Genomic DNA, 25,600 nt, shown 5'->3' on the forward strand with positions numbered 1-25,600 from the left:
AGGTGCCCTGAAATGGGGGGACCATGCAGAAAAAGTGTTGTCAATTCTATGTGGTGTGGTCGAAATGTATTCGATTACTCTTAAAGTGTGCCAAGTGCACTTTAATCACATCTGAATTGTTTGATTTGTAATTTTAAACTGTGAAGCTGAGGAACAAATCAAGGAAAAATGTGTCTTTGTCCCAAACATTATCGAGAACAAAGGATATTGTAACAAATGTACTTGTTGCGACTAGCATGTTGCCTTATATTTATCCATTCCTATAAAAGGGAAAAACTAATTTACTCCAAACTACATTTTATGTTTCTACATTGTTCTTTTAAAGTATATACATTATTATGTATCTGTGCTTACTGTGCTTAGTGTATCATATTTTCACACCAACAGTGTGACATGCCTAGCTATTATGTAGCAGCCCCTGGTTCTTGCTGCAAATTTGGAATTCACGTCTGCTCTGTTACACAATGGACCATGGCGAGCACTAGGCTATCTTTAGGAGACATTAGTACTAGGGTGTTGTACCGTGTTAGCCATTATGAATGTAGAGAAAAGCCAAGCAAAACGACACCTTTTATTGGCTAACTAAAAAGATTACAATATGCAAGCTTTCGAGGCAACTCAGGCCCCTTCTTCAGGCAAGATGTAATCTTTAGGAGACATTAAAACTGTTTTGGTTAGTCCAATACAAAAACTGCTTTTCTTATTTCAAGTAGACAATGCTCTGTTTGGATGCAGGATTTATCATACCAGCTACCTCATATCAGTGTATGTTTGTACCAAATTATACATAATGGATTTTTTTAATTTAATAATGTAAACTGCATTCTTAAGACTGTTCTTCTAGTACTAAGCAGTGCTAATGTCAGATATCGCAGTGCTTTATTTTCCATACACATTTAGAAGAGTGTCAAGAAGTTCAGAAAAAATTAATGTCATCCATCCATTATCCAACCTGCTATATCTTAACACAGGGTCACGGGGGTCTGCTGGAGGAAATCCCAGCCAGCACAGGGCACAAGGCAGGTACAAATCCTGGGCAAGGTGCCAGCCCACTGCAGGGCACACACACACACACTAGGGACAATTCCGAATCGCCAATGCACCTAACCTGCATGTCTTTGGACTGTGGGAGGAAACCTGAGCACCTGGAGGAAACCCATGCAGACTCGGTCAGAACATGCAAACTCCATGCAGGGAGTAGCCAGGAAGCGAATCTCGGTCCCCTAAATGCAAGGCAGCAGATATACCACTTTGCCACTGTGCTGCCCCTATAACTTAGTGCCCCGTTAAAATACTGATTTGAAAACAGTTCTACATGATATAAAATATAGTTTCCTAATGGGTAAGAACTGTTTGGATGGTTTCCTAAGTGTTACTCAAGGTACACTAGAACATCTCAGATTCACTTGTTTTCCCCTTTGAAACGCATTGGGTGAAACTGAAGTTGAGTGTTACTCAATGTTCCTTAAGTTCTATGTGTTGAAACCACTTGTATCACATGTGAAATGTAGGTTCCTAACAGAACTTTACTGTGTAGATCAGTTTCTGCGTGATTAACCATCCGTAACACAGTTCTAAATGATGGAAAACATAGTTCCCTAATGAGTAACAACTGTTTGGATGGATTCCTAAGTGTTACTCAAGGTATACTTCAACATCTCAAATTCATTTGTTTTTCCCTTTGAAATGCATTGGACGAAACTGAAGTTGAGTGTTACACAGACATGGGAAGAACATGCAAACTCCACGCAGGGAGGATCCGGGAATGAACCCAGGTCTCCTAACTGTGAGGCAGCAGCACTACCATTGCGCCACCGTGCCACCCTGAGTAAGTCATTAGTAATCTAAACTGATGTATGTGTAGTTTTACATTACTTAATTTGTAAAATGTATGAATCCATAAATTTATGCCATGGTGTTCCACACATTTTTAATTGTTCTGGAGCACCATAAGCACAGCGACCTTTCATACTTTTTTTATTAATTTTTATTTATTTTATTTGAATTAACATTTCATACAATAATGTCAAACGTATACAACAACTTTACAGTCAAACTCGAAAAAAAATCAGCAAATTTAAAAAAGAACACTGGAGCAAAAAAATAAAAATAAAATCAGGAGTGTGCTCCCCTCGACTTTCTCATTTACTGAGATAGAGGAAATGGCCATCAGAACCACTTCTAGTTGCGCAATATTTCTCAAATATCATATCTCTTTGTTTCTCATCATATTTAATTGATAATATTGACACACAATCATTTATCTCTATTTATGATCAAACTTTATATTAAAATGATATTTTTGCATATAGGGAGGTTGAAAACAGTGGTGGAATTTTTCATGATTATACATGCATTATGTACATATATATGTGCAAAGTAAAAAGAGTTATAGTTCCCTAAAAAAATAGAAAAAGTGTTAGTATTATATAATATTTGTTGCAATAAATTGCTATAGATGAAACTGAATTTATCCATCCATCCATCCATCCATTGTCTCCCGCTTATCCGAGGTCGGGTCGCGGGGGCAGCAGCTTGAGCAGAGATGCCCAGACTTCCCTCTCCCCGGCCACTTCTTCTAGCTCTTCCGGGAGAATCCCAAGGCGTTCCCAGGCCAGTCGAGAGACATAGTCCCTCCAGCGTGTCCTGGGTCTTCCCCGGGGCCTCCTCCCGGTTGGACGTGCCCGGAACACCTCACCAGGGAGGCGTCCAGGAGGCATCCTGATCAGATGCCCGAGCCACCTCATCTGACTCCTCTCGATGCGGAGGAGCAGCGGCTCTACTCTGAGCCCCTCCCGGATGACTGAGCTTCTCACCCTATCTTTAAGGGAAAGCCCAGACACCCTGCGGAGGAAACTCATTTCAGCTGCTTGTATTCGCGATCTCGTTCTTTCGGTCACTACCCATAGCTCATGACCATAGGTGAGGGTAGGAACATAGATCGACTGGTAAATTGAGAGCTTCGCCTTGCGGCTCAGCTCCTTTTTCACCACGACAGACCGATGCAATGCCCGCATTACTGCGGATGCCGCACCGATCCGCCTGTCGATCTCACGCTCCATTCTTCCCTCACTCGTGAACAAGACCCCGAGATACTTGAACTCCTCCACTTGGGGCAGGATCTCGCTACCAACCCTGAGAGGGCACTCCACCCTTTTCCGGCTGAGGGCCATGGTCTCGGATTTGGAGGTGCTGATTCTCATCCCAGCCGCTTCACACTCGGCTGCGAACCGATCCAGAGAGAGCTGAAGATCACGGCCTGATGAAGCAAACAGGACAACATCATCTGCAAAAAGCAGTGACCCAATCCTGAGCCCACCAAACCGGACCCCCTCAACACCCTGGCTGCGCCTAGAAATTCTGTCCATAAAAGTTATGAACAGAATCGGTGACAAAGGGCAGCCCTGGCGGAGTCCAACTCTCACTGGAAACGGGTTCGACTTACTGCCGGCAATGCGGACCAAGCTCTGGCACCGATCGTACAGGGACTGAACAGCCCTTATCAGGGGGGCCGGTACCCCCATACTCTCGGAGTACCCCCCCACAGGATTCCCCGAGGGACACGGTCGAATGCCTTTTTCTAAGTCCACAAAACACATGTAGACTGGTTGGGCAAACTCCCATGCACCCTCCAGGACCCTGCTAAGGGTATAGAGCTGGTCCACTGTTCCGCGACCAGGACGAAAAACCACACTGTTCCTCCTGAATCCGAGGCTCGACTATCCGACGGACCCTCCTCTCCAGGACCCCTGAATAGACTTTTCCAGGGAGGCTGAGGAGTGTGATCCCTCTGTAGTTGGAACACACCCTCCGATCCCCCTTCTTAAAGAGGGGGACCACCACCCCGGTCTGCCAATCCAGAGGCACTGTCCCTGATGTCCATGCGATGTTGCAGAGGCGTGTCAGCCAAGACAGTCCTACAACATCCAGAGCCTTGAGGAACTCCGGGCGTATCTCATCCACCCCCGGGGCCCTGCCACCAAGGAGTTTTTTGACCACCTCGGTGACCTCAGTCCCAGAGATGGGGGAGCCCACCTCTGAGTCCCCAGGCTCTGCTTCCTCATTGGAAGGCATGTTAATGGGATTGAGGAGGTCTTCGAAGTATTCCCCCCACCGACCCACAACGTCCCGAGTCGAGGTCAGCAGCGCACCATCCCCACCATATACAGTGTTGACACTGCACTGCTTCCCCTTCCTGAGACGCCGGATGGTGGACCAGAATCTCCTCGAAGCCGTCCGAAAGTCATTCTCCATGGCCTCCCCAAACTCCTCCCACGCCCGAGTTTTTGCCTCAGCAACCACCAAAGCCGCATTCCGCTTGGCCTGCCGGTACCTATCAGCTGCCTCCGGGGTCCCACAGGACAAAAGGGTCCTGTAGGACTCCTTCTTCAGCTTGACGGCATCCTTCACCGCCGGTGTCCACCAGCGGGTTCGGGGATTGCCGCCACGACAGGCACCGACCACCTTACGGCCACAGCTCCGGTCAGCTGCCTCAACAATAGAGGCACGGAACATGGCCCATTCGGACTCAATGTCCCCCACCTCCCTCGGGATGTGGTCGAAGTTCTGCCGGAGGTGGGAGTTGAAGCTACTTCTGACAGGGGGCTCTGCCAGACGTTCCCAGCAGACCCTCACAACACGTTTGGGCCTACCACGCCTGACCGGCATCCTCCCCCACCATCGAAGCCAACTCACCACCAGGTGGTGATCAGTTGACAGCTCCGCCCCTCTCTTCACCCGAGTGTCCAAGACATGTGGCCGCAAGTCCGACGACACGACCACAAAGTCGATCATCGAACTGAGGCCTAGGGTGTCCTGGTGCCAAGTGCACATATGAACACCCCTATGCTTGAACATGGTGTTCGTTATGGACAATCCATGACGAGCACAGAAGTCCAATAACAAAACACCGCTCGGGTTCAGATCAGGGGGGGCCATTCCTCCCAATCACGCCCTTCCAGGTCTCACTGTCATTGCCCACGTGAGCATTGAAGTCTCCCAGCAGAACGAGGGAGTCCCCAGAAGGTATGCCCTCTAGCACCCCCTCCAGGGACTCCAAAAAGGGTGGGTACTCCGAACTGCTGTTCGGTGCATACGCACAAACAACAGTTAGGCCCCGTCCCCCCACCCGAAGGCGAAGGGAGGCTACCCTCTCGTCCACCGGGGTAAACCCCAATGTACAGGCTCCAAGTTGGGGGGCAATAAGTATACCCACACCTGCTCGGCGCCTCTCACCGGGGGCAACTCCAGAGTGGTAGAGAGTCCAGCCCCTCTCAAGGAGATTGGTTCCAGAGTCCAAGCTGTGCGTCGAGGTGAGTCCGACTATATCTAGCCGGAACCTCTCAACTTCGCGCACTAGCTCAGGCTCCTTCCCCTTCAGAGAGGTGACATTCCACGTCCCAAGAGCCAGTTTCTGTAGCCGAGGATCGGACCGCCAATGTCCCCGCCTTCGGCCACCACCCAACTCACACTGCACCCGACCTCCTTGGCCCCTCCCATAGGTGGTGAGCCCATGGGAAGGGGGACCCACGTTGCCTCTTCGGGCTGTGCCCGGCCGAGCCCCATGGGTGCAGGCCCGGCCACCAGGCGCTCGCCATCGAGCCCCACCTCCAGGCCTGGCTCCAGAGTGGGGCCCCGGTGACCCGCGTCCGGGCAAGGGAAAACGCCGTCCAAAATTGTTTTTCGTCATAGGAGGTTTGTTTAACCGCTCTTTGTCTCATCCCTCACCTAGGACCAGTTTGCCTTGGGTGGCCCTACCAGGGGCATAAAGCCCCGGACAACAGAGCTCCTAGGATCATTGGGACACGCAAACCCCTCCACCACGATAAGGTGACGGTTAAAGGAGGGGAAAATAAACTGAATTTAGCTACATTTAATTATGATAATGATGGCGGAAATTAAAAAAAAATTATAAAATTAAATGTATCACCAGAACCATGACGGGGATGTGGCAGTTTATTGTTCCCATTACATCTTTATATTTGCATGGCATGTTCAATGTTTACACATTATTGTTAAACTGATGACGTATAAATTAAAATAAAATTAATATTAGTTATTGAAAGAATATGCTTTATATTGAATACAGTTTTTAATATCATGTACACATTTATATTTCCATGATACAAAAATTTTGGATGGTTGTTTAAATAAAATGCTACTTCTGGTTGAGTAATTTTTCTCAAATTTCATATCTGTTTGCTTTTTATCATTAAAAATATCTATACAAAATTTGAATCATCCATCTGTAATTATAACCATAATTTACTTGAAAATTCGCAAAAGTATTCAGTTAAAGGAAGTGGCCCAAAAGTTGATAGGATTCCTTATTTTTGATATAAAGCAGGTGTACAAACTTAGGTCAAAGCGTTTTCACACAGACAGACATATTTTCAAAAATGGTATGGACTGAGGAAGGTCTAAAACGTCAAGATTCATCAAAATCTCGAGGTCGAATTTTTTCATAATTCCTATACTTTCTTTATACTATATAAATGAGAAAGTAAAAAAGAGACAAAACATAACAAAGAACTCAACTCCCACCCAAAAGTAATAGAGGAGAGACAAGAGCTTGGGTAAAAACAAAAAGAAAAGAAAAAGAGGAACGGAAAATTTCCTCCCCCCCCCCCAATTTAAATCCTTACTATAAAATTGTGTTAATTAAATCTTTCCATATTTTAAAAAAGTTTTGAACAGACTCTTTAAGTGAGAATTTGATTTTTTCCCATTTAAAATAGTATAGAACATCCATTACCCACCAACTTATAAGATGGGTTGGAGTTAGGCTTAGGGTTATTTCAGAATTCAACTGTGAATACCCCATGATGCATGGTTAGGTGAAAAGACAAATATGAGTGCAAACAAGCCCCACTAGGGGCAGCATTTGTGCCATTTTTAGCAGATAGGGACACCAATAAAAAAATTTGACAGCTGGAAGATCAATACAGTAAAGGCAAGTCAGTGTCCTTAATTTGTGCCTAATCAGAACGTTACGTATCGTGCAGTCTCTGGTCCTAATTTCTAAGTTAAGGGGTAAATATCAGAGGTTCCAGCAAGTTCTTACCACTAGAGGATGTACAAACTAGAAGCTGCCCACCATCTCTGGTCTTCTGAAATTTATAACTAGCTGACAGTGTAAGAACTCCAGGGACAACTCAAAGGGCAGGGATGTTCAATGTTCATCCCTCCTCTTTTATTCATTGTGGCCTTATTCTTTTTGTACTAGTGTCTGCATCAAAAAAACAGTAGTTCAATGCTGTGGTCTGTCATCAGTTGATGCCACACTGAAAAAATAGAGAAAAGGAATGTAATCTGTGCAAGTACTGTAAACACGTAACATGTAAACATAAGGATATTCTCATAAATAAGGTTTACAATTTTACTTCTGATATGGAAATTATCCAGCAATGTCCATGTGTTGGTTTGAACTCCCTGCACAGTTTTTTACTATTTTTATTATGTATAGGTTTTTTAAAGGTCTGAGGACATTATGTTTGGGTAGGCTTTTTCCTACTGAACACAAATTAGGCACTTTCTTTTTTAATTTTCATAAATCATGCCAGTTTTTCCTGTACTGTAAACATTTCACTTCTAGAAACGTTTAGCAATACTAACCAATCCATTTATTACAACAGATCTACTGCCTCTGGATTTTCTGTCCAAGATCACACCAGGCAATGGATTCCATGTCAGCGGGCTCAGAATGATTCAAGATGATGGCATGAGAGGATTTCAGATATCATCACCACATGGGAAGGTTAGCTTTCCTGCCTCCCAGTTCTTCATAAACTGTGACCACTTTCCAGAGGAGTTCTCCATTGTTATTACAATGAAAGCCTTACAAGCTGCACCAAAGGTAATTCAATCCAAGTCCAAGGGCATGAGCTAAACCTGGTAAAATGGGGTTGGAATCATGCTGATTGCCTAACCAGTTAATGCTTATTTTTTAAATATTCTAAACTCATAATATCAACGTTTTATAATATGGACAAAACTAAAAGCATCTTACTAAATGCAGTGCCAATGGTAGATAAAGCTTAGGGTGTATTATACACCTCAGTATTAAAGCATGCAACAGACAGGGGGGTTGCTACTTAGCATCAGACTCCAGACACAGTGCAAGTAAACAGCTATGGGTCGAAATAAATTAAATTTTGTTCAATGGAAATACCTTTTTCGGGTCCTTTCTTCAAAAAGTACTCACGAAAAGAATTCATTTATTAATTCTTCTCAAACCTCTCAGGCAAGCTCTGTGCTGTACTTCCTGACTCCAGCTAGCCTAGATGAGGTTGAGTGGTTTCTTTTATGCCAGACCCAGGAATGCTTCTGGTGCCACATGATTACACCCTTGAAGCACTTCTGGCAAAGCCTCCTTAAAATTTATGAGTTCTGTCTCATCTGCTCCCTCTAGCAAAACCCACATACTGTATCATGACAGGACTGCCCATCAGGGATACAATTCACAAGGTGCCCTACAGGTGTACAAATGGGAGCTCTACCCAAGGAATGCTGCCATCTGGTGTACTGGGGGACTACATGGCCCCAATAGACAGTCCTTCCCTGTCCTTCTATTATGTTTTCCTGGCTAGGAAAGGTATCCACAGCTACACTAGCCAGGACACCTGTTCATCCATATCCTTTCCTTATGGCCTTCATCCTGGTCGGAATGCCAGTCTCTCCACCTTGGCACCTACAAATATGTAAAGACAAATGTTCTGTGCCTTCCTGTTTTGAGAATAAAGCATTATGTATTGCACTAACATACTAAACTATTGAGCTGTACCATCACAGAGTATTAGACAAAAAACAGACCTAAACATGGCTCTTCTATTCACAAGATTAAGACGTTGAGTGCTAACTGAACACAATAACACTAATGTATAATACACAAATAGCAGAGGGAAAGATGAAATCATTTGAGCATTCTAACATTAAAATTACAGCATGACAGGAAAAAAGGTGGGAAACATTTCAATTTCAAATTGCGGTTTGTATTGTTTTAGATTTGGGTACTTGAGGGTCCTCACAATCCTAAAAGCATGCATTTCTAAATCAAGTCAGATTGAGTGAAAGTTACCTAAAGAGACTGGTTTCCCATTCCAGGGTGATGCTCGTCCTTGACTGTCACACATTTATTAAAATGGGTGTCTGTTTTTGCCTCTCCCCTGACTCCACCCTTCATAATTTCTTACAACCACATATGCCTTTCTTTGGCTTTAAGTAATCTTATATACAGTATGCAGTATATATAAATATGAATACAGTATATACTGTATAGTGAAGCTGGAAAAATTCAAGATGAAGATTAATAGCCTGCAGGCTATTCTGAACACAAAATAAATATTTCTATTAAAGGCTGTTCTGGACTTAGGTGGGCTTCTTTTGCTGTCTGGTCACAGAAACCAAGGCATCAAAAGTTAAAAGTAGACTAAGGGGTTGTCATCAGGGTTTTATACTTCCAAAATATTGTGAACTGCCCCTTTTTCTGACCATGCTAGTGCTTTACGAATACTTTCCAGGTCTGGTGAGATCAGTTGCAATCATTCCTTTTTTTTCTTTTTTCCATTCTCTCACTGTAAAACATGAGAAAACAGACAGATGAGCTGCTTGTCTGTTTTCAAGGTCCAAAACACCTGTTTTCCTTATTCCTTGTAGCTGCATTATATGCATTGTACCTCAGGGTGGCTGCTCATTGGTTGTCGGCTCTTTTGCACACAGGCAATGGTGGATTTAGGTATGAGCAACATGGGCAGCTACACAAGGCAGCATCTTGCTGGAGGCACCACGGGACCCTCGCTCCAAAAAATTTGGAAGGGTGATTACAGTCTGACGGGTGCACATTTAATAAATTCTGTAGTATGTTCATAGAGGGACACCATTTATATAACTAAAGGGGAGTGAACTCCAAACATTGAGGGCATCTAAATCTAGTACTGAATACCTACTATAGACACCAAGGGAAACCATTCCCCCCTTCCCACATAGGGCATGAAATGGACTTCTATTAGCACTGCCCACAGAGCCCACCCCTATGACTTACAACAAAATCAGACCTGTTTGATTTTGTCGGAGTGAGTCACAGACTGGTCTGGCTAAGTCACAGGGGATATTAAACTACATGACAGGAAGTATCACTTCCTCCAACTCACTAAGATAATGTAAATAAAGTCTGTGACTGAAAATTGTTGGAAAAGTCATTTAATGTGACATGGCCTTTAGGAAAGAAAAAGAAAACAGTTAATAGACTATGTAGCAGCAAACTCCTTCCCCAGAGTACCCTTTAATTTCTGATTTTTACTAAAAAGACAGGCGTCACCAACTGCTCCTCAGCCCCTCTTTCCCTCTAGTAAGAGTATGTTAGGACCAACATACTACCTGCCTTCTAGCCGCTATGTAAACACAGCTGGTGTCTTATCAGTCCACTGTAGCACTCCCTTAAACTGGAGGCCCTAGGAGATTTTCAGGCCTGCAAATATTATCCTCCCTTGGCAGCACTTGTTTTGCTTCTAATGACTTTTGGAGGCTCTTAAGTCACCAATGTGGGCTCTTTTTAATTTAGTTCTTCCTGTTTATTCCTCAGTTTTTGGCACCTCTTCTCCATCAATCCTGATCAGGATGGTATCTTAGTATGGTATTGAATAGTTAAAATTGAAAAATTGACACTATCAATAACTTTCTTCAGCTATTCAGCTATCACTCCTTTTATTAGCAAGAATGCTAAATAAATAACACTTACTGTATCAGAGCAAGACAAGAAAGAGCCTTGCACCCATAACAGCCAGGTGCTGCCTCCATCGTAATATGTATCAGGATAAAGTGAAACAGGAAACAGAGTTCATCTTAAGTGTTTCATTTAATTTGTCCTTTCTTTAAACTATATTTCTAATCTAGCTACAAAATTCTTCACTATTACAGAAAAATGAATACATTTTCACGGTGCTTGAACAAGACTCAAATAATCTGCTGCTGGGTCTGAGATTTTCTCTGGATAAAGCTACACTTTCTCTTCTGGAATGCGGGGCACAGGGAGCATGTCATCTTCCGATCTGTGTCCCTGGCGGATAACCACTGGCACACCTTTATCCTGGCAGTGTCTGGAGAATATGCATCGCTGACTGTGGATTGTAACATACCTCTTAGCTTGTAAGTGAACTCTCAGCTTGGTTTTCTCCATTGATTTGTTAATATGTGATATCTGTTTTGAATTTATTTCCACAGCAGACGTAAAGCGCTTACCAAATGCAGCATGTCTACCTATATATTGTATTGTACTGCAAGATCATAACTGAACTGATGCAAGCTTACAGCATATTGCTGTATTGGCTTACTACAGTATATGGTGCGTAAAGTGCACGGAATGGTCATTTTATAACATACAACTACTCTCCCTTCCCCACTCCTGTCATCAGATCTCAGTGCAGTCAAGCATTTTGTAGGATGGTATGATCCAAGGTATATAATATTCACTAATATGCAACTTTGAGACATGTTGTAATCGACAAGATTAAGAAAGTCTATGTTGAGCTTACAGTATGTGCTAAGTGCAAAAAAGTGCAATTTATAGTGTAGAAAGACAAGGACAACAGATAAAGGTTTGGGGGGGATCTACCATGTATATTGTAATTTTCGCTGCAATGAAAAGCAAATATTAGCTGAGGGCAGCCTCATAGGATTGAGTCCAAAACAAGACTGCTGCAGGGAAGAATAAGTGGTTATTTTATAGTCAAGGGAAAGGAAGAGATGGATCATCTAGACAAGGAGGGAGGAAATGATGTCATCAAGGGTGTGTTCTGTAGCCAGAAGGAAGTGGGTTAGATCTTGGTGCACATGATTAGCCCCGCGTAGCAGCACTTCGGAATCAACCAAACCCTGCTGCTGCCTCCAATGCGTACGTATGTGACAATACAGGTAAAATTCCATTACAACGAATATCTTTACAACGAAAATTTCATTACAACAAAGTATTTTATATGGTCCCAACAGTTTCCCCATATGACACGAGTCTATAGAAATCTCGTTACTACGAAGTACATTCAGTGGATACTTTCATTACAACAAAGTGCCCAAAAGACCATGAAATGCCTGAATGAATCATCCACAGAGCAGTTAGTTTCCTCGTACTGTTTTTTTTTTTGCTGTGTTTGTTTTCTGTTGTTTTCAGTGATACCTTTTGCTTATTGCTCATCGACATTTCAAAAACATCCACTGGAATTTAACTCATTGTCACCCTCCTATAGAAAGGGCAGACACAAAAAACGTCAACAGTTCACATTAGAAAAAAAAACTTGAAACTTTTACGGCTCTTGATTCCGGCAAAATGGAAAAAAAAAAGACGTTGCCAGTGAATTTGGAACTTTGCCAATGACACTGTCAACTTTATTGAAAGACAGAGCAAAACAAGAAGAAAAATCTTGGGTTTCAAACCTCAGCGCAAACGTATGCGAATTACTGCATTTGAAGACGTCAAAAAAGCAGTTTTTATGTGCGTTCAGTGATGCTCATTCAAGAAACATTCCTATTAGTGCGTCATTCATTCAAGAAAAATCAAAGTCACTGTTGTGAGGTTTCTAAACTCTTTTGGACCTCCCTCAACGGGATGACACGGGCGAAGAGCGTCCCAAAGACTGTTTATCCGTTGCCGGAGTAACAGCACGCTCATAGCGCTGCTGCGGCTCGCCACTGAAGCAACTCCAAAAAGATCTTGATGGGTGATGCAAGGAACATTGTAAATGCAGGGAACAGTATTACTTGGCCACTAACCTGGCCACAATCCTGCCTAACTGCTGTGTACAGGAGAGTGGATTTGCTTCCATGGTGCTCTGCTGCAGCGCTGTGAGCCTGCAGGTTGCCCTGCCCCGGCAACGGACAAACAATCTTCCACAGACACGGCAATCGCACTTCTGGATGCACTTCAGCGTGTCATCCCATTGAGTGGGGGTGGGGGGGGGGGTGTCCCACAAGAAGAAAAGGAATATTCTGCTTCTAATTAATAAATGTGCTGTCCACATCATGCTTCCACATTGAGATATTGTTCGAGCTGAGTTCCTCCCACCCATTTGCACGGCAGTGCTTCATCCATTGGGTTTAAGCATCATTCTCACCCTGAAAGTGTATTATCACAAGGAAATGCTGAGAAAAATTCTCGTCAGCATAACTTGCAGACAGGAGGACATGAAAATTAACGTGAAAAAAGCTATTGAAATGATTGCAAACGCCTGAACGCAAGTTAAAGAAAGCACTATAGCGACAAATACAGAATCTCATTACTACGAAATTTTCATTACAATGAAATATTTTTTAGGTCCCTGGCACTTCGTTGTAGCGGAATTTTACCTGTAGCTAGTTTAGCACACCTGATGAAATAGATGTCCAGTGTTTGAGCTTAAAATAAAGTTCATAAACTAAAGCAGATGTTAAAACTACAAAAAAATATTTTTAAGTTTATAAAATATGCAGGATGGTGCATGAAAATATGGTTCAGCACAGATAAGAAGCCTCACTCTAACTGGGAGATGAAGTAAGGTCAAAGCTAAGCCAAAGGTTGGGACCTCAATCCAAAATACTAAATTAAACTCATTGTCTGAGATCAGAAGCAAAGGTCCAAAACAACAGGTTACATGCTAAGGTTTTCTTTAAAGGAGAATAACCAGGAAGTGCATGGTGCTGCCATGTTGATGAAGTCACTTGCTACACACCTGCAGTGGACTGAGCATAGTAATAGTAAACAAAAGAGCCCACAAAATTTCCCATGATAAACAAAATAATGTTGCAATAAGATATTAAGAAGTTTAAATGCAAATGTTTGAAGCAGGTTCTTGAATAAACAAAATCACCAGCAAGCTAAAAAGCCCAGCAGATAAGGGTACTTTTTAAAAAAAACTATGAATTGAAAACAACAGGGAGAAGAGGCGGAGACAGAAAACAGAGCAAAGTTCAAGAATCAGAGAGATTTAAAAATACCAGCAACCAAAGCCAAAATATCAGAAGACATTCAAAAACCAGAGAATCAAACAGTTTTCAAGTAAAGCACCTTTGGGAATCCTTGAATTTTGGATAAAGAAGCAACTTTAATATGCAGTTTTATACCATCACAACGCCACTAACAACATGGGAGCTGTCCTATTAACAGAAGCTCAAAATAGCTTCCCCGATAAATAAACAAAAAATGGCAGCGGAAGCGATACAAATACATATATGCAAACAAATTTAAGTCAACAAGCAAAAAACCCGATGGAACCACCAGAATTCATGGAGTGGAAAACCCCCAAATATACATGAAAATTAAAACAAGGACCACTAGAATTCCTATAATAAACTGACAAATACCGAGAATTTGGACAGTATCATAATAATAGAAAAAATTATTACACTACCCAGATGATAACAGATTTTAGCAGTAGCACCCATAGTCAGGTGAGCTGAGTAAGATTTCTCACTATTTTATTTTGTTAGTTCTGTTATAGTGTCTTATTATTATTCATTGGAACAGCATACCTTGATTTTTGGAGCTGTGTGTTTGTAGAGGCTCCTTCAAGATGGCACTTGAGATATTTCATGCAACGCTGTGACTGCTCCTGTGAAACACACAATTCAGCTCTTGATGAAAAAGTCTCTTACTACTGGCTTTATTAGCTGTGCTCCAAAATTTAAAAACCGTTCTGTCAGTACCTAAGAGATTATTTTTGCAGCAATTATCACAACAGCTGCATGTGTCGTGAAGGTTACTTCAGTGTGTTACTCCATGATTTGCAGGCTACTTTTTCATATTCCAACCAGTAGTAGTCATTAACATGTTTTACACCTAGACACCAGTATCGTAATTTATGACGTCTCACAGAAAAAGTGAAAGTCTGACTAGGATAAGAAATTGTCCGAGCCCCAAAGTAGGACATGAGAAGTAGTTCTGAAGCCTCCTACACCTACTTCCAGCCAGGAGTAGGAGTTGAGAATGAATGACGTCATGAATTTACGGCACCCAGAGCCACAAAATGGCAATCATGAAGGATGTTTTGTAGTTTCCTTGGAAATCAAGGCTTAACCACAAAGATAGTAATAATACAGAAAGGGACCTGATTATGTTCATATAAAAGGTTTAGGTCTCATGAAGGACCCTAGAGTCATGCATTGAGTTGGGCCATTTGCAACAACAGCAAGAACAACACAGTAACGAGCTTTGAGATGGAAAGACTGTGACATACACACCAAATGAGAGTAAAGTCCAATAACATGCATGTTTATTTAACAAGGTAACCGTTGTTTAAACCAGGAGAAATTCTTTGTAAAGTGACAGTAATACTGAAACTAGCCACGGCTCTTCTCACACTGTTACTGAAGTCACTCTTCCAGTGTTGCCAATCATCTTCAATAGTCGTATGATATGTCTGACTCCCTCTGTGATGCCGCTGTATTAAGTGACGCTGTATTAATCCAGTTTGCCCGGTGGAGGGTCTCTACCTGCCTTCTTCAACCTTTTCTCCAGGCTTGTAAAATATAATGGAAGTGTTCTGGAGTTCGTGGAATGTAAGGCTCAGCAAACCTCTGCAACATTTTGCTCTCAATCACCTATCCAGCCTTCACTTTCTTCAGGTAGTATGCTGGCCTCTACAATACAGTTTGTATCCATGCTCACCTGTGTGTTGATACTGTAATATTGCTTGCATTTCACCTATGTGTTTTAATACTCAGGGCAATGATCTTGATATGCGTGTCCATCAATCACATCAATAACTCCAGGAAAACCAGTGATATGCTTGAGTGCAGCTTGCTTTAACATTACCTCACATGGAGTGGTGGGGTAATTTATATAATTTACACATAAGCTATGTGGTCGAAATTTAACATCTTATTAAAGGAAAGAAACATCCTCTAACAGGACAATTCAGTTTTCAGGCAGGAGAAAAGCTGTTCATTGTATCTTTTAATTACTCCTTGGCAAAATGCCTTGAAGGGAGCATTCTTCAAAAGCAGTCTGTTACAGCATGGTCAGAATGATCAGAATGGTCAGAGAAATAAAGAATAGAGGTTCATTTTATAAACTGTTGAATTTGCATACAGTGTCAATCAATGCATACTTTTACTCTGGTTGGTTTGTTGGTTTACACCCAAATTATTTATATAAAATAAAAGTCTATTATATTATATTCTGTGCATATAACAACTGTCCATTCTAGTTTATAGGACACCTGCTGATTTCTTAGTCATCCTTCAGTACATTTTGTATATTACATCAACCTTTCTTCTGGTACATTCTTTATTTACTTGACCATCTCAGTATTTTTCCCAAACCAATTCTTATATTTCAGTGTACATTTACTTGTTCACTTGATCTTTATCTCATTTCTGACATTTATTAATCCTTTATGCTGTTTCTTAAAGATGAATGCTATGTTACCCTAAAATTATTCTTCCACACCTGTTGTAGCGGAGTTCAAGTTTGGTGCAAAATTTGGGAAATGGTATGGATGTGACATACCTAGATCATCACTGTTGTGAAATTTACCTTTTTCCTATGCTCAAAAAGTGAAAAGTTACCAACATTCTCATTTCATCTTACAGTGCATAGGTGGATTGATGACATAATATACTAGATTTCTTATGAATATCATTCCATCTCTGGCAAATAGGTCATTTTTGACAAGCTCATTTTCATTCAACGTTTCCAAAACATTTTCTGGGATGTGCGTGCGGATTACTGACTGAATGCCAACTTCTGGCAGCTCCAAGTGAGTTAGGAGCTCTCCTAAAATCTGGTGAAGTTAGGAGTAGTTTTGTAATTTAGGAAAATTTCTAAAATGATATTACTTCAATTCCTAAGAGTAGGACCAAATTTGCAACACTCTGGGACTCTGTTAGGACTGTTTTCAAACTCTGAGATGTTTGATAAATATGGACACAGAATGGTAAATGTTTCTCGAATGTTAAGTGTTCATAAAGCTACAGGAGTTTGGGCCTACTGCTTCTGCAGTATCTACACATAAGCAAATAAATGCATGCTGTCTTAAGAAAAAGAACTTTCTAAGTGAGTTAAGTATGAAAAGGCCCACTGACTACTTGCTCAATTTTACATCTTCAATTTTTCCTGACAGAACGCTTGAGAGACCTTTTCCCTCATCTTTAAACATGAAGGGATCAAGATTCCACATTGGAAGTCGAAGAAGATGGAAGGGACTTTTTTCAGTAAGGAACCTTATGATATTTCAGCCTATTATTACTGTTTTTGCAAAGCTTTTTTTTAAAAGTAGACTTGTACTATGGGTATAAAGAAAAGCTCCCCTTCAGGGTTGTAAAAATTCAACAGTTGAAAATCCATAAAATATATTTTGCTTTATATAGAGCTTTTCATTTTAAATAATGGAGTGAGTGAAATTAGCTGATTACTCATATGCTTAAAAAAGCAGAGTGGCTTTTTAGGTAGTAAGTTAAAGAGACTTCTCAAAAAGGCAAACAAATTTCTAATACTTTTACGAAATTCATTCCAAAATAGAGCATAAGAAACCTTTCAAAAAAACAAATGTTGTAGGAGTTGAACTTTTTACTGCAGGCTTTTCTTGACTAATAAGAGTGATCTTCACAAAAGGTAGGATGTTCTTCTGTCTTTTTAGAATCAGTTGATGTCAAGATATTGTATGCACTAACATTACATTTTTTCTATGCAGGAAAAAGTGTCAGGAAGCACAAAACAGCAGCAAATATTCAGCAAAATGGAAGCACAAACAAAAATAACATTAAACTTCAGAAAATAAAACTATTAAAATGACTACATTAACTGTAGGAATTTGCCTTCTAAGAGCACTAGACTAGCAATACCAATAGACTAGACATTCTGACAGGAAGTGGTTCTGTCAGAACTAACCCTAACCCTCAGCCACTCTAACCCTAACTCTAGCCTTAATCCTTACCTGAACATTTTTAACAACAAATCATGCAGCAGGGCCGCAAGACTCTGCAAAGAGTGGGCGGTCAATCAAACGCATCATAGAGTGTTGGCTCACTAACCTCCAGGATATCTACAACAAGCAATGTCATACCAGGGCAAGGAATATCCATGACATTTGGCATCCCAACAACAGCCTCTTTTCTATGCTGTGGTCAGGGAAACATTACCACTGCCTAAAGTCCAGTTCAGATAGACTGAGTAAGAGCTTCTTACCACAGGCCATCTGCATGTTAAATAAAGAAAGTGTCTAGAAATACATAATGCCTGTTGTTAACTATCTCACTTTACGTTACATAAGTCATCTATTTAGTTATATTATTATTATTTATTACATATTTATAATTGTATTAATGATTTTTTAATCTAAAAATGTATGTATTGTTATTCTCCCGTTACATTCACCTCAAGGCACAGTCATTGGAGTTGAGCAACTAAGCATTTCATTGCATATTGTACTGTTTGTGTAATTTGTATGTGACAAATACAATTTGATTTAATTTGAAGTGAAGTCGTTTATTTACAAACTATTAATTGAGAGAACTAAAAACAAAGTCTAACCCACACCCAAAGCGAAATAAAATGACATATGATTAATAAGTCAGAGATATTTAATTAAAAATAGTTATTTACATAGAACAAGGAAAACTATATAAAGGGGTGAAACTAAAAGAAACAGAAGGTTATATTAACCTTATTAAGACCTGGGTTAGGATCCTACAGAGGTTGGAGAAGTAGCTCAATCCCTCGTCCTACAGAACCTCCAACCCTCTGGTAGTTGCTAGTGTCACAATAAATCACAAGATAGTTTCAGTGAGGTGATACCAAAACTTTATTTTAGTCTAAACCTGTGTTTATTGTCAGAGAAACAAGTCATATCAAATACTAGAACTTAAAACAGAAGAAAATATGAGACCCAAACAATTCAGATCAAAGTCCATACATCAAGCTTTGTGTCAGTTGGTTAATTGGTTTTTAGTTGATACATTATTTGTCTTATTAGGTCAGATGTGGTACCTGTGAACATTAGGATGCTTCTGCAGGTAACTAACCTGACAGAGATGTTGAAGAAGTGCTTTCAAATCTTCTCCTTTATAAGGTGTCTTTGTGGTTAATTAGGCAAGAATTAGCAACAACTGCAAAATGGAACAACTGATCATTTTCAAGGGTCTTGTCACTTGTCAATGAAGCTGCTTTTTGCTAAACACTATAACATGTTGACTAGAAGGTCCCCAGCACTTAATTCATATCTGTTTACAAACACAAACATACAAGTTGCAGTTTACCTAACAAGAAACCATGGATCACAAAAGAAATGAAAACCTTTCTGAATAAGGTCTAGGAGAAAGTAGGGTGAAATGACACCTTTGATTGGCTAACTAAATACATCAGGCTGAAGGGGCCTTAGCTGCCTCGAAAGCTTGCATTTGTAATCTATTTAGTTAGCCAATAAAAGATGTCATTTCACCCTACGTTCTCCTGTATCAATCTATGGCTAACATGGTACAACACTCTACTGCTATGAATAAGGTCTGGAGATAAGGAAAAAATCAAGCGGGTGCAGTCAGAACTGACAAAGCAGCTCCATGAGGGGAAGCTCACTGCTGGGACAAACTTGAGCACAAGTTACAGCAGAACAACATGAAGGATGTGTGGAACAGGATGAAGACTATCACTGGCTACAAGCAGGCTGAAAAATCTGCAGAGGACGGGAACGAGAACAGAGTTAACGAACTAAACCAGTTCTTCAACAGGTTTTGGTCATCCATGTCAGCCCTCCCCCAACATTGTTAGGCTCTGTGTGCAAGCTGAGGAAGTTCTAGGATCCCATCCCATCTGTACCCTGCACAATTTTCCCCTACACTCTACAATGACCTCACACCATAGTCTCCAACCCCCTTCCCCTCCCTGGACTGTCAGTCTCTGCTGATCAAGTGAGGAGTGACGTGGGGAAACTCTGCATGTACATAGCTGCAGGGTCAGATGGAATCAACCCCTAAAGCATGTGCCATTCAGCTCTGAGGGGCCCTTTAGAATCTGTTTTCTCTTTCCATGAGCTTCTAGAAGGTTTCTCAGCTGTGGAAAAAAATTGTGTATTCACAATGCTAAAGAAAGGACACTCCTGCAATCCAAAGGAATTCAGACCAGTTGCTCTAGTTCTGAAACAGCTATGACCCCTGGTTTCAGAACATCTTGATCCTCTGCAGTTTATCTATCAGGCACGTATAGGTGTGGAAGATCTACGTGAGCCTACTCCCACTTGGGCAAAGCCGACACAACAGTGAAGGTAATGCTTTCTGACCTTTCCAGTACCTTTAACACCAAGGCTATAACATCTTCATTGCCCCACAATCTCCTCTATCATGCACTACCTGACCAACAGACTACAGTTTGTGAGGCTTAGGGACTGTGTGTCAGGAATGGTAGTGTGTAATACTGCAACACCACAGGGAACTGTCCTGTCTCCCATCCTGTTCACCCTCCACACAACGGACTTCCAGTACAATACCAGTGCCTGCCACCTACAGAAATTCTCAGATGACATCTCCATCACAGGCTGCATTAATAATGAAGATGGGTCAGAACACAGGAGGCTTGTAGAGGATTTTGTCTTGTGGTGCAGGGAGAAAGACCTGAATCGCAACATCAGAAAAACAAAATAGTTGGTGGGACAGATGGTGTGCCAAAGTGCCTTTGAATCCAGTCACAATTCAGAGGGAGGATGTAGAAGTGGTACAGACCTACCTAGGGGTTCACATAAACAACAAACTGGACTGGTCTGAAACCACTGTGACACTGCACAAGAAGAGTCAGAGCAGACTGTACTTCCTAAGGGCACTTAGGTTTTTTGATGTTTGCAACAATGCAGCTGGAAATGTTCTATCAGTCCATAGTAGCCAGTGTCTTGTTCTATACTGTGGTCCCCTGGGAAGCAAATTCATCTCCAAAGACACACCACACTTGAACAAATGTATCAGGAAATCTTGCTTTAACACAGGACAAACCTTGGACACACTAGAAGTGATTATGGAAAAGAGGATGAGGACAAAATTGGATTCCAGCATGAAAAATCCCCTCCATCCCCTGCAGAAGTTGCTGTCTTGGAGCACTTTTTGCCACAGGATCGTTCCACCATGGTGTGCTAAGAAGCACCTCTGGAGATCTTTTTAGCCCAATGCTCTCAGGCAATTCAAGGCTTTGTCTCAATATCCAAGACTAATTGCTCGTATTCTTTATTTTGAAATATACATTTATTTATTTATTTATCCATCTGTCTATCTATTGATTGTAATTTTTCTCCTGTGAGTCAGTATCTTTTTTATGTTTCTACTGCTGTATGCATCTAAGTTTCCCCTTGTAATGTAAAGAGTTTACCTAATTTACTCTAATCTGATTTTAAGATTATACAATCTAATAGTTATGGTATAATACTATTTTAGCATTTGCTTTGACATTTGCACATCTCACAATATCCTTAAATCTTATTTGTCATTGTACTTGCTATTCCACCTTTCTCTCCATAAAGGCACTTGCCTATTGTGCTTCTGTTTAAATACATACAACCAAAAAATAACAATAGATTTCCCTTGGGTCCTTTACAATTCAGTGTTATTTATACGATGTATTCACTTAAAAAATGTCTCATCTCCATAATCCCATAATAATCCTAATATTCACCAAAATTAAATATTATGAGTTCTACTTAACAAACTGCAAAAAGCATTATCAAAATTCCAAATCACTATCCAACCATGAGACCAAAAGCATAATTAAAAAATCTGAGGCCTGAGGAGCAATATGAGAAAGTAAGAAACTCTAAACTGAAAATAGTCGAGAGGCAGGCTGCTGGCACCACATCAATGCCCAATGCCTCAGCAAAGACCTGCAACCTCTAACCCGATTTCAGTTTAGCAGCACCACCTGATCAATTAGCAGTACTTGGAAGCCCCACCCTTTTCAGCTAAATTCTTAACTTAACTGTAAAGAAGAAACAAAGGCGGAGTTTCAACTTAAACATGACAGTTGTGATGTGGTGTGTCTACAGTACATTGTCCACAAAAGAGCAAAACTGATTGAGAATCTTATTTTAAAACAATTGAGGACTAGTATAAGCCACATAAAAGTTAAATAAAACCTACAGGAGTGGTATCCAGATGACATATTTATGGAGAGATACTTTTTTTTTTTACTGCTTTTGATGTGCACTTTTCAATGTTTCATGTTAAATTACCTTTAGGTTTTAGCTGGCACATGATGATAAATTATAGCTGCCCTGTAAAAGATATATTTGAACTGAATGTGGGAGCTGAATAGAGATGACAATGTAGCAGTATGACTCTATAGCAATGTACAATAACTGGTAAATTCAGTATTGTTAAGGAAAAGACAAGACTTGTGGCCAGAAGGTATCCTACTCGGTTGGACACTTGACCAAGGCCCTTAACCTGAAAATCCAGGGGTGCTGTACAATATTAATACAGTGGACCAAATACAAAACAAAAAAAAAGAAATAATAAAAATAATAAATAGACACACTCAAGATGTGGTCATGAAGAATTATTTTGAAAGCCATATATGAGAAATCATGACATGTCTAAGGTTTAAGGAGTTTAACATTCCATATATTCAGTGTAAAAAGGTTGTGGATGCAACCGTCCTCATAAGATCAACATGAGGCAAGAAATACTGTATATTCTGAACCGCTATCTAAGACTATAGTTATCAACTGCAAACTCATCTAATCAAAAATATGGTTGACAATAATATTCACTATTTCAATGTTATAGGAAAAGCTCTTTATAGCCACTAGCATTGTTAAAAAAAATCACAAGAGGAGATAAAATCTTCATTAAAATCAATAATAATTATAGGCCATGGGCAAAAACTAAAACGGACAGAAAAAACCCCCAAAATGGTGATCTGAAGCCTTATGATAACTTCAAATAGCTCACATTGACCAGCTTCTGGCATGGATGGCTACTTGAAACTCTTGTTTTATTTAATGTTCACTTACTCCATGGATGACTTCATGAAGGTATTGTGTGACCATTTCAGGTCTGCAGCTCTAGCTGCTGTGTGTTCAAATAACACATTTGTCACAGGCGTTCACATTGTTTGGTCCACGTTAGCACTGATCTGTTTGGGTGATTTGGTAAGAGTCGAAAGAAAAAAGTGCAGTGCACAAATACGACAGTGCACTTTGTAGGTGTCAAAGAGGAAACAGATCAAGACCTGTAAAGTCGTTTTTTTCTGTTTATTTATTCTTATTTTGTACACATTGTGTTGTGTTTAGGTCCTTGCTGGTGCTGTCAGCTGTAACGTGGTGGGATGCTTATGTCCATTCACTCACAAACACTGAGCTATTTGTATTTTACAGATCTGTTACCATATATCCATGGCTATTTATTGTATGAAGCTTGTTACAAATCAAAGTAAATGAAGGTTCTTTCTGGAACTTTCATGTGGATGGGTCTTTTAGGAACCAAAAATGATTCCCCATGGCATCGCTCTGAAGAACCACTTTGGCACCGTAATTTATAAGAGTGTAGACTAGCAGTGGAGATACTTTACTTTTTTGAAGTGTATTCTCTGCATTATTTACAGTTTTTAAGTCACATTGTTGATTGTTTTCTTTTTAAATCCCAGGGTTTATTAAGACAGCTGGTTCTGTTGCCTGGATCTGATGCTACCTCAAGAATTTGCCCCACCTCAAACCCAAAGCTGGCTATCCTCTCTGTCCCGTCAATACTTTTGGACCTGCCACTGAAACCCTCTGAAAATGAAGTCTTGAAGTATCCTTATGGTGAGCAATACATGACTCCAGTTTCCTCTTGCTCTTCCCACTAAATTAAAAATGATAAACAATCCCACTCTATCACCCTTGCTTACCTGTTCAGACACAATGAGTCATACCAAGGGTAAAGGGGAAATCAAGAAGCATGGCTAGAAGCCAGAAAGAACAAGTCCTGTAACACTGGTAGGCCCATCATTAGTTGTCATCATCTTTGTACCAACTCTCACCCCATCAAAATCATGTAAGGCAAGGACACACTAAAAGCGTTGAGTCAAGTAAGTGTAATACTCTGAAGCCACTTCCATACATGCAGGGTGCCATTTAACATTACCAGATGTATGACACACTCTATCTGTGTATATCTTAGTACAGCTAGGACAAATAATAGAACATTATGCGATCACAGGTAAAATATTTTACTCACTTTCAGTCTAAGACAATGGCCATGAAAATTAAAAAAAAAAAAATTGATGAAGATCATTAAAAATGTTAAGTAGGAGAAAACAGAAAATGAGATAAGATGCAGAGGTCAAAAATTAGACTATACACTTGTCAATTCAAGTACTCTCTGCTCTTACTTATTCCACAAGGCACAAGACAGGAATCAAGGCTGGAAGGAGACACACATGCACAGATATGGTGGCATAGACTGGGCTAGTTTAGAGTCCTTAAGATGGCACATAACGCATACAAACTTACCGCATATAACACATGGACTTACTTGGACAGGCTGTGAGAGTGCTGCCCCACAATGAAACGTTAAATCTAAAGCATTTGTCCCTGATGAAAGTAACGTTACAGAGGCAGTAGGGTACAAGGTTTGAGGAACACCTATGTGTCATATCTCAGCCACGGGGTTCAAATTCAAGTTTTGTCTCTTTTGTTCATTTTTGGTTAATTTATTTACATTGATTATATATATAATTATTTATTTTGATTTTGTCTATGTATATCAATTGCCTTTGCTATGATCCATGTGTTTTGTTTGTGGTCCCCAAAGAGGTGGGGCCATCTGCCAGTCCTCACCAGGAACTGCCCTCCACAGTTCATTATGAATGCCCTCTGGGGTTGGTGAGTTAGTTTTGTTTTTGCTTTGCTTGTGCCTTCATATATTTTTGGAATCTTCATGCTTTGTGTTTGACTGCATTTCTGGATTGCTGTATTGGGACTTTATTTGCATTGGATTGCCATTCTGAGAATAAGCTTTTAATCTCATAATAATGTAGTTAGTGCCTGCCCTTATTAAAAGCCAGGGTTTGATTGTTGATATCCTCCTCTGGTGGGCAATGTTTGCTTTTGGAACTCATTGAGTCTTACGTGCTTTGGGACTCCTAGTCCACGACACTATGGGTGTGTGCTCGCCTTTGAGTTTCCTGGCCTACATCTCACCAGCGACTTCTGCATGTTCAGATTTTTGGGCTGCTGAATGTGTTTCAGCATTTTTTTTTCACTTTTGATTTGCTGATTCCTGAAATAAAAGACTTAAAGCTGGGATGACTTTGGCTTTCAATGTCAAGGACCTTCAGGTTTAACATCTGCTGAAAACTAATAGGACAGAAATAGTTTTCGTTTGGAGAGATTTTATTTTTGTTGATTCTTGTTGAGCAGGAGCTGTTTTGTGTGTGCCACCATTGCATTTGTTCCTCATTGAGACTGTCCAGTGGTCTTTACTGCTGTCTGCGGGGCATCTCCAAGTGGCAGAGGTCCATTCCAGACTTGTGAACCATCCAATAACCCTGCTAATGACTCTTTCCTTTTCTTCTCCTGAGATTTTGTTGAACATAATTCAATTCAGTACATTTTGTTGGTACTGTTCAATAACCTCCACCAATCAAGACGTGGGGCAGAAGTTTTCCATCTATAAAGTATAGACA

At 40.7% G+C, this 25,600-nt stretch overlaps 1 protein-coding gene across 1 annotated transcript in view; it reads left to right on the plus strand.

Moving 5' to 3' along the window:
* The window catches only part of LOC114656089 (thrombospondin-type laminin G domain and EAR repeat-containing protein-like), a 167,335-nt gene that overhangs the window by 35,910 nt on the left and 105,825 nt on the right, over positions 1–25,600 (plus strand). The window contains 5 exon segments of the mRNA XM_028807496.2: positions 7,635–7,855; positions 10,915–10,986; positions 10,988–11,142; positions 17,085–17,175; positions 23,579–23,735. Coding sequence (XP_028663329.2) covers positions 7,635–7,855; positions 10,915–10,986; positions 10,988–11,142; positions 17,085–17,175; positions 23,579–23,735 — 696 coding nt within the window.

The sequence above is a fragment of the Erpetoichthys calabaricus genome, chromosome 8 (genome assembly GCF_900747795.2).
Source record: "Erpetoichthys calabaricus chromosome 8, fErpCal1.3, whole genome shotgun sequence".
NCBI lineage: Eukaryota > Metazoa > Chordata > Cladistia > Polypteriformes > Polypteridae > Erpetoichthys > Erpetoichthys calabaricus.